The sequence below is a fragment of the Formica exsecta genome, unplaced genomic scaffold (genome assembly GCF_003651465.1).
Source record: "Formica exsecta isolate Colony F162 unplaced genomic scaffold, ASM365146v1 scaffold147, whole genome shotgun sequence".
In the NCBI taxonomy this organism is placed as follows: Eukaryota; Metazoa; Arthropoda; class Insecta; order Hymenoptera; family Formicidae; genus Formica; species Formica exsecta.
Genome location: NW_021848800.1, coordinates 104838 through 115209, shown reverse-complemented (window position 1 = coordinate 115209; position 10372 = coordinate 104838). Strand labels below are relative to the sequence as shown.

Genomic DNA, 10372 nt, shown 5'->3' with positions numbered 1-10372 from the left:
ATTTAATATTATATATATTTTCTAATAATTCGTTTTTCGTTTAATATCATGTGATGCGCCATTAAATTACTGCGTTCTTTATACTTGTTCACTAGCTAGTCCTCGCTTGCACTAGTTCAGTTCGTGTGAACTCAGTGCAGCTATAAAGAACAGACCTAAAATTAGAAAGATCAGAAAGATGATCGTAAACTACAATCTCTCGCAATCTTCTTTCCGATAATATCAAATAGATTTAATAAGTAATGTCACAATCTAGAATTTGGCAATATGGTATACCGTTTATGATTTTTATACTCGGCGGATCGTTTGGCCTTCGAGAATTTACGGAGTTACGGTAATTATCTGAATCTTGTAGATTTGCATCGACATTCCGTTTATTAAACTGTTTCTACCTGACAACATTTTTTTGATATTAAGCGAATTTTCATACACAGGTATAGATATAAAAGTACAAATGACTATTCAATTCGGGACGAATTAGAGAAAAAAGGAATCGAGACAAGACCATTAGAAGAAATCACCTTAGAAAAAGAATACGAGAAATTAGAAAAGGTATACATGTTGGGATAGTAATACAGATTAATAAAACACTAATGTTGCAAGTTTTCTGAAAATGTAACTTATAATGTGTGCAAAAAATGTTTCTTTTAATTTTATTTGATCAAAATAAAACGAGACATGTCTTGTTGAAAGGATAGGCGAAGGAAAACAGTTATAAAAATTATAAAATTTAAACAGAGGAATATTAATAAATACTAATCTATTCTGAAAATTTATATTAAATTCTTATTTTAAGTATTTTTAATCATAATGCATTTGTGTCTGAAGAATTCAAATATTGTAGAATACACTTATTTTCAGTTTAAGAATATATACACAATGCTAAGTAAATAATATTGAGAATAATAATTTTATTTGGAATTACAAATGCAAAATTATCTTTTGTGTTATATAGAATTATAGTTCTATAAATTCAAAAAAGATATCCTTATAATTTGTTTATGGAGACTATATAATGTACTTTTTCTTCAGGTGGATCTAGACAATTGGAAGAACATTCGAATACCGAGACAATGGGAAGAACCAGAAAATACAAAGGTTTAGTTATCAATTAAAAAATTTTTACTGTAATTTGTCCGTATACGATTAACATAATGAGCAATATATAATTAATTTTTATCAGTTTTTACAAGAGATATTTGTGTGACCACCTTTAGTTACATAGATTCTTACTAAATAATTATATAAGATAATTAAGAGATAACATAATAAAACAAATAATTACAGCTTTGCATAATCTGTTTTGCTTAATACTGAACAAAAAGATTACTAACAATAAAAATTACAAAATTCCCATTTCTGAAAGAATGTTAAATATTAGATTTTACATAATGATTGTGTGTGTATATATGCGCGCACGCGCGCTTACAATCTTGGAAAGATATTTTAAGTTACTATCATAAACATTTGTAATGAGTATTTTAATCGATCACATAATTAATTGAGTACATAATTTGAGATTTTACAATTAAACTAAGAGCTTTAAAATATTCTCTGAATACAACTATTTAGATCACAAAGATAACTTTCCCTATATATAGAATTATAATTTTTAATAAGCCATATTCAATTTTATAGTCAAATCATTTTTATATCAATTTCGTATTTGATTCCATATAAAATAAACTAAACCCTTTTTTCTCACAGTTAGAGGTCATACATATCTAACATAAATTCTAAGAGGATAATTTTACCTCGTGAGTCACATGATATAATGATATTTAAGAAACTTTCTAAAGAAATTTTATCACAGACCATTCCAAAGGAATCCTAATATAAAGTAAGAGAGATAAAGTACATCTCTCATAGAGCTATACTTATGTTATACTTAATTAATAGTCTTGTATATGGCAGTGCAGCGATAAATAAACGAGATAAAATTTGCATTTCTCTGAGTATGATTTATAGATGATTCAAATCTACTTTAAATAAATGTTGCTCATGTGTTTATATTAATGACATATCAGCTATTATATCTCCTTAATTACAGTCAAATCCTATTTACAATATTTTAAGACGCATTTGAAGAACACATCTTGATACTTACAAAAATATTGATTAAACACCCAGACTTTCTCAAAATGATGAATATGACCCGTTTAATATTGTTTAAGTCAGTATTCATAAATCCCTCTGCAAAGAAAATTACAAATTTTGTATTCCATCTTTTATTATAGGAACTGTTTATATAATACATGAAAAATTTTAAAAAATTATTTTTATATTTACCTTATCTTTTTTGGAATCCATACATACTCAATAAACTTTGTTGTTTTGAAACTAATGATAATTGTTTATTTTGACGCAATTGTTTTTTTTTCGTTATTGAATTAACTCGTGGTACCTGCAATAAAAAAATGTTTTTTTATAAATTTCATAAATAAAAATTAATTAATGACTACATGTATGTCTTTTTTTATTGATGCATATGAAACTTGTTTATGTAGATCTATATTTACCAGATTCACTGAACTTCGTTTTTTGAAAATTTCTTTCTTCTGCGAAGAGATTTGAGGATCTTCAATATTTGAGCATTCGGATAAATTATCTTGCAAATTGTTCGTATTTCCGTAATTAATTGAATTATTAGCAGCTTCCATATTAGAACTCAATAATAAAAATTCATCTAAACCACAATCTTTATCAATTGTTGTACAATGTGAAATTTCAGTTGGGTTGTAATTAAAGTACGATTTTTCAGAAACATCTTCACAAGTATTAGTCAAATATTCATTTTGATCTGATAAGATTGTATCATCGATATCTTTTACCGAGTTTGCAATTTCTGGATGGACTGCTATAGATAATGTTTCTAGTTTTTGACCTAGTGGTTCAGTATTAGCTCTAATATTGCATATACTGTCGCTTGTTTCTGGAATTACATTACATTCCATATTTTCCAAATCGACATCAATTTTCTTATTTTCCAATTCATTATGCTTTTCATTAACTTGTTTTGAGAAATATTTGCTTTCTATTATAATATTTTCATTTATGATAGTGCGTCGTATATGCATTAAATTTTTTCCTTTTCTTCGACAATTTCCGTTGGACAAAACACTCGGCGAAGTTGTGAGATCGGATACTCGTTTAACAAATGGATTTCTGAATTTAAATAATTCTGGTGATGTATTATTTTCTGCAAAGCATAAATATTCTTCTGCTTTCTTTTCAGGACTGGAAATTAGGTTAGCATCTTGACTGGAATTATACATATCCAAAATAGCATTTTCGTTTGAATCCTGACATTCTGAAAGCCTATTGCATGACACAATCATACTATTATGCAATTCTGATGAAGTATGTTCATTATTTAAAAGATTTCTTTGTAGAGCCATCTCTTTTTTAGCGATAATCGATGAATTTACTGCATTTTTGGAAAATAAGACATGATTTTTCGTTTTTAACTTATATTTGCTTGACCAAATGCTAATGTGAATTGTCAATGTTTGTTCTGCTTCTGTGTCTCGCTTCCTTTTACGCTCCTACAATTTACAATACATATTGATATGGAACACTTCTAATTTTGATTGCACATCATATTATCTTCAAAGCAAATGTAACATAATTTAACAGCAATTAATATATATAGCAACTTACGATTTTATCTGGATTAAAATCGTGAACTATTTTTAAAGTGGATGGATCACAATTGCCAAGGGCTAATTGCAAAGCAAGATCAGCATCTAATTTTTTACCGGCATATTGTAATTGATCCTCGGTAATGTCAACTGTGGGTGGATTTAATCTTATTTGCTTCCTTTGTAATGGACAGAACACTAATTGATGTTTGAATGTTATATCTGCCAATATAAATGCATCTCTATATTCCTGTGTTACAACCAGCGATTTCATGTTGAGTACTGATCCTATACGTGTCAACGCCTAGAAAAATGTAAACATTAATTAAAAGCAGAAAAAAAATAAGCCATATAAGTTATATAGTTTTCTATGTTATTACAAAAATATTTATATAGGGTTCTTGTTAAGCTATTTTTGTTCTATATTACTAAAATTTGAAAATTATATAGCAACTAACTCTATGTATATTATGATCTGTATTTCTCGCGATAAATTTTCGCGCTTTTGCCAATCCGATACCAGGAAGTGAAGGGAGATAGTCGCAACCAGACAAAATACAAGTGTAACGAAATTTATCCATATTAAACTCCTCCGGTTGTATATTCATCGCTAAATGTAATCGGTCTTGCTCAATCAAAACGCCATTTCCATTAAAATCCATTTTGAAAAATATCTATAATATAAAGCAGAATATAAAATTGTTTCTCTTCTTAATAAAGAGATTTATTTCAAAATTCTCAATTGTTTAAGCTGTCATCTGTTTTGCCTTAAAAAAATTTTAGAAAAAGATTGATAATTTTTTAATAATAAAAATATCATTGATAAAAATTTTATCTATAAAGATCATAAGTATTATTTGCATTATGTTTTACAGTATTATATATAGCTATATTTATATTAAATTATTACACAGAATGTCTGATAGCTATCGATTTTATTTTCAATAATAAATTTTTTGATAAACTTAAAATCGAATTTTCTTTAGTAGGAAACTCTTAGTAAGATATCTATAGTTTTCAAGTTATGAGATTGAAAAAAAATGCTTATGAATTTTGAAAAGCTAAATGATACTAATAAAACCATATTCTTCAAATAATTTTAAGCAGACCCTGAAGTTTAATTACAGATGTATAATGTTGAAATATACATTGCAATATATGTTTTATTTTTTCTAAGCAAAAATCAAGTGCAAGTTGGTCAGAAAATATGTCATTAAAAATAAATGAATTATGAAACATTCTGTTATGAGTATCTTTTTTGAAAATAATCAAATTGATTGTAAAGTTGTTATATATATATAGATTATGAGCAAATGTAATATACTAACTTTCTTACATCCAAATAATGTCAGGTCACTATCCTCCGTGATAACAACATCAGCTATACCACTAATATTTAAATATGCTAATTGTGCATCTGCCTCATAAGGAGCTACAATACAATCAATGTTCTCCTTCTGGCAATGTTTAATTAATTCTAATGCTATTTCATGAGTAATATCTATAGCTCGTTTCAACAAGTTTTTTCCCTCTGCAACTTGACCCATTTGTATTAACTCGATTGCTTTTTGACGATTTATTTGTCTGTTTCTAATAAATAATGTAATACACATTATTATTTATCAATAGTTCAATAATTGTGGTAAAATGTTACGTTAATTGATGTTAAACTTAAAAATAACGCAACTTTAAAATAAAACAATTATAATTTATAAACATTTCTTAAATTCGTAATATTTAAATGATTCGCCTATTCTTACGTACTGTCGTCTTTTAATCTCCGTGTGTTCCTTAGCAGGCAATCGTCGACCGTCAAATACCAAGATTGGTTTTATTTTATACTTTAAAAGCATGTCTATATACTTCATACAATACAGAACATACCTATAATGTAGGAAAAAAGCCATTAATCTTTGATATCTTAAAGAATATGTCAACATGTATAATATAATAATTGCTCTTACGCATTTGTTGTCTGTCCCATCATTAATTTCTCAGCACAAGAAAATACACCTTTGTGTAACCAACAATAAGAATCGATCGCGACAGCACTACCGGAAAATTCTCTAACGTTCGTCTTTTTAGAAGACTTTTCTAAGAATGGTAGCAAACCAGTAATACCCATATTTACAAATTAATTTGTTTTAAACAATTAAGAAGCACACAATTGAATACAATATTTTTTCTGTTTGGGATTGCGTTTTGCGTTGTCGCCAGTTGCCGCCAAATCATACATGCGGTGCTGTTTTCAGAGACGCTTTTTCTCGCACATGCGCGTGTTGAATATACATACATTCAGGGGTGCGTTCCAAAACTCTATCTTGGTTATCACAGATCGTTCCAAAACCCTCGGTACGAGTGGTATCTGTGCGGTAACCACAGACTTCTATATATTATATAGTTTAAGTATAATATATTCCAAAAACAAAGCGTTTTCGCACCTATATTTATAGGAACTTTTTTGTTCCAAATTCAATTTCCTATAAGACTCTGGATACCGATCATGTAACTTTTTCCCTAGGACGGAAACGTGAAAAATGAAAAATATTAGCATTGAAATCAATGGCAAAATTTTTCACTTTTCCGCCCTAAGGGAAAAGTTACATGATCGATACCCTGAAGTTTCATTGACCTGACTTGGAACACCCTGTATATAATATTATAATAATAATTAATAATATTAATATTATTATATATATTGTTGCGCCTCTTTTATTATAACACTATAATCTCACTTTTTCTATCTGAAACGTTTCATATTATTTATTTTTGGTCGATAAATACAAAATACATTGAAATAGAAAAGACAACATGACGGTAGAGCCAAAATAGATAGATTGGCTGTTTGTTCTTTTGATTTTAATTGCCCTTTTGCTTATTAAAATCATTCTGTGTTTTTTATTTAAAACTAATCTGTAGCAAATATAATATATATTGGAACATTAATATAATTAGCGGCTACATAACTTTTCAAAAATTGAGGAAAAGAAAAACAAGTTAGTCATGCTTTCTCAACTTGCCAACTGAATATTAGATATCGCAATATTTCTCGCACAATATGCTTTTGAAATGATATATTTTGTCACATTTGTTTTTTAAATATGCAGCTCTGAAGATTTCCCTTCTTTATTATGAGGTTAAAGACCATGATAATGTTTTGCAACCGGTTGCTCAACTCGCCGCAGGGGGTTCTTTCATCATAAATATATATATTAAGCAATGTTCTAACGTATACTAACAATAAGTATAACTGTTTCATAAATGTTTATTTGTTGTCGAATAAGCACTTTTTGAATAAAATTTATTACAATAATGTATTTATATTTAGATAATAACATAAGATACAATATTGTCAATCTAGGCACTTTTCTTATTTTTGTATAAATAAGTTAACGAGTCTTTATGCATAAATGTATATATATATGTGATCTCTCTTTATGCTTATCTCTATATATTGAATAAATAATATTATCATCACTGTTTTCGGATAACGAACAGAGTATGAATTTGTACATATTATCTGAGGTTACAAATATTCGGATATCCGCATATTATCAATGACTTATTAATATATCCAGAAATACGTAGTCGGTATTTGGAAATAATCTAATCAGCGCTAATAAGTGATTGATAATGCGGTCTTCTAGAAACAACAAAACTTCAAGACACTAACATTATTACAAAGGAAAAAAACGATTCTGAAATAGTTAAAAGATTTGTAGAGATGACAAAAGATGAAAAGATTTTTCTTTCTCTCTCTGAAACATTATACCAGGTATTTAAAATTTTATAAATAACAAAATGTAATTTGTCATGCAAAAATAAATCGAAAATGTATAATAAATTTTTATTACACTAGGTTTCGTTTATTTTTAAAACAATTGACTTAAGAAATTAAAAAATTAATAATATATTTGTGTTTCAAGACTATATCACCGATTATATCGAATTTGTCTTAATGTTAGCTGTCAAATATGTATAAAAAAATATAACATTCTGTATATGTGCGTTACAAAAATAAAAGAGGTTTTTTTAAAATATTTTACGCGTGTGCATGATTTGTCTCATTAATGCTCCTAACATATTTTAAATTTTTACTAATAATAAGTAAAATATTGTACTTTATTATTTACGTATATTTATAGTCTGTGCAGATAAATTTAATAAACATATAACACAAAGTCACATTACAAGAGTGTGGAAATCTATAAATATTATGTTATTAATTTTTTAATCTGTGTACAAAATTAATTTTCACGAAAACAAAACTTTACGTGAAAGAAATATATCTTACATTTTTTTTATTTTTGCATGAAAAATCTCCTCTCTGTTTTTGATTATACGAAGATTTCAGTTACGAATTTGGATACACTCTATATATACAGGATATCTTGTATGTACATGCACGGCAAATACTTCAGGTGGCTGTACATACTAAAGCAATTAAAAATGTTATGTGAACATATGTCCTACATATTATAGTTCCTGAGTTACAAAAGATTAAAGGAAATGTTGGAAGTGTCAGGTCCAACATACGATACAAACATTTTTTGACCCGATCTGGTATTTACAAAGAACATCGATATGTACAAAACAAAATATCAAATAATTCTTTAGATTTGTTAGACGATATATCACTAAATAACAAGCTGATTCATGCATGTTGGTGTTTACTTCATTTTTTTGTTACAATCTAAAATTTATTGTATGTGTATGTGTGCTACACAAATTAATAATGTTCACGATCTGCAAGAATGGATGCAAAATGGATTGAAAAATGCATATCTTTTTTATTTTATATTTATATAATATAACGTAATGTGTGAAAGATCCTCATAAGTATTGTGAAAAAAAAAGGAATAAAACATTTGTTTCTTCTTTCTGTCTGTTTAGTCTGATTTAACTATATATCTTGCGTATTACGTTATCTATCTATACTATAGGTATGTGTTTCCCTTTCGCGTGCACTTTCTGCTTTCAAAACGAAGCAAACATGATATGCGGTTTTAGCACAACGAAGAAGAAAAATGTATAGAGAAATATATGTAAAATATATTTGATACAAATAGATGTGATTTAAATAAATATATATGTATATAATACTAATTATACTTTTTCTTGTTTTTTTCTCTTGCGTTTATTATTTTCTTGTACCACTGCAATATCTTTTTTCCAGCGATAAGAATTCTTTATATACATATATATATATATATATATAATATGTATTAGAGGATATAGTAAAAAGCACAAAAATATTTTTAAGAAGAGTATAAACACACATAAGATTAAATGAATTTCATACAAGAATAAAAAATAAAGATAAAGGCAATATACAAAAATAATGCTGCGATAAAAAATTAAATGTTTATTAAAATTTGAACTCTTGTCTTATGAAACCGGTATCGACGTATACATCATGCTAACGACAGAGTCAAGCCTTCCCTCTTATGCAATCTTGCTGATAAACATATCTCGCACGGGCGAGCCTCCAGGAACGTCAAGTTGTGCATGCGTATATGTACATGTTCTGTTATGCATGATTTGCCATTCCCAAGTTTATGATTTGGGAGTAAATGCGAGAGACTCTGGAATATTATAACGTACGGACACGTATAAGTTTTAAGACACGAGAAATAATCTAAAATTTTCAGCGATATCGCGGAGAAACATAGCTATATATGTAAATAAAATGACTTATATATTAAAATAAAATATTTCAGTTTATTATTAATTATATTGAATCATATATAGTAACTTTACATATGTCAAATGTTTTACATTATATTATTAAAGAATTTATATTTATTTAACTTAATGTCACCTACGGTTTTTTAAAAAGACACACGCTGTTTTTTTTCGTGTTATAAGAATAAAGTATAAGATCTTTTTTTAATGTTTTTATATACATTTAATATTTATATTTATGTTTATATTTGTATTTATATTTATATTTATATTTATACTTTATTGTACATTATGTTATATTAAAAATTATGATTATATATGCGAAATAATTATTTATAAACTTGATTTGTTTCTATTAATTAAAATCGTATATGTATAATTAATGTATAAATTTATATATTGCATAAATTACATGATTTAGCTATACCTATACAATCTCTTGGCACTTTGTCGATTGTGCAGCCGTCACTGACAGATACTAATTTGTTGTAACCTCGATAGTATCCGCTCCTGGTTCTGGTCCGTAGTCCACCTACTGTCTGGGTGCGATAATTATATAAATTCGATATGTGTTGCGATAAAAGACATAGCGAGATGACAATGTCGTTTCTCGCTTTTGTTAGAACAGTAAAAATAACAAAGCAAACTTATGTTTGTGTATGTATAATATATATATTTCTGTTTATTTGTCAATATCCACCTATGTATATATGTCATATTTCTTGAATATGAAACACACGCGAGATTTTAAATTGTATTGCATCATTTGCTATGTATTTTGTATGTAAGAAGCGATTTCTGTTATCTTTTCAACTAATTTTTTAACGATAGCATATTAGATGCAAGTGGACTTGTTACACCGAGATCTTTTATATTATCAATATCCCGTTTCACTATTTATTTGTAATCATTCTCAAAATAATTTAACTGAAATATAAGTTCTTTCGGCAGAGTTAAATGAGATATTAGTTTTATTTCGCACGTGCGAAGAAAGATTGAATGTTTTCAATATTTACGATCTTGCAATCGTGCGAGAAAGAGAGAGA

At 27.4% G+C, this 10372-nt stretch overlaps 2 protein-coding genes across 2 annotated transcripts; one reads left to right on the top strand and one right to left on the bottom strand.

Annotated features, from left to right (window-relative positions):
• The first annotated feature begins 84 nt into the window (after positions 1-84).
• LOC115246308 (cytochrome c oxidase assembly protein COX16 homolog, mitochondrial) lies at positions 85-1943 on the top strand. The gene is made up of 3 exons (XM_029825024.1): positions 85-334; positions 435-552; positions 1033-1943. The coding sequence occupies exons 1-3, from the start codon at positions 243-245 to the stop codon at positions 1102-1104; spliced, it is 282 nt and encodes a 93-aa protein (XP_029680884.1). The 5' UTR covers positions 85-242; the 3' UTR covers positions 1105-1943.
• A 116-nt stretch (positions 1944-2059) lies between these two features.
• LOC115246307 (exonuclease 1) lies at positions 2060-6117 on the bottom strand. Its single transcript, XM_029825023.1, has 8 exons — positions 5606-6117; positions 5406-5525; positions 4970-5231; positions 4100-4315; positions 3661-3945; positions 2520-3545; positions 2290-2404; positions 2060-2193 (listed from the first exon to the last, which is right to left on the bottom strand). The coding sequence occupies exons 1-7, from the start codon at positions 5764-5766 to the stop codon at positions 2291-2293; spliced, it is 2184 nt and encodes a 727-aa protein (XP_029680883.1). The 5' UTR covers positions 5767-6117; the 3' UTR covers positions 2060-2193; position 2290.
• Positions 6118-10372: the final 4255 nt, after the last annotated feature.

Excerpts from the sequence above, each read along its gene's own strand:
- LOC115246308 (XM_029825024.1), top strand. The coding sequence starts at position 243 with ATGTCACAATCTAGAATTTGGCAATATGGTATACCGTTTATGATTTTT. Across the intron at positions 335-434 it reads CGAGAATTTACGGAGTTACG|GTATAGATATAAAAGTACAA; the intron begins GTAATTATCTGA and ends TTTCATACACAG. Across the intron at positions 553-1,032 it reads AATACGAGAAATTAGAAAAG|GTGGATCTAGACAATTGGAA; the intron begins GTATACATGTTG and ends CTTTTTCTTCAG.
- LOC115246307 (XM_029825023.1), bottom strand. The coding sequence starts at position 5,766 with ATGGGTATTACTGGTTTGCTACCATTCTTAGAAAAGTCTTCTAAAAAG. Across the intron at positions 5,232-5,405 it reads ACGGAGATTAAAAGACGACA|AAACAGACAAATAAATCGTC; the intron begins GTACGTAAGAAT and ends ATTATTTATTAG. Across the intron at positions 2,405-2,519 it reads AACGAAGTTCAGTGAATCTG|GTACCACGAGTTAATTCAAT; the intron begins GTAAATATAGAT and ends TTTTTATTGCAG.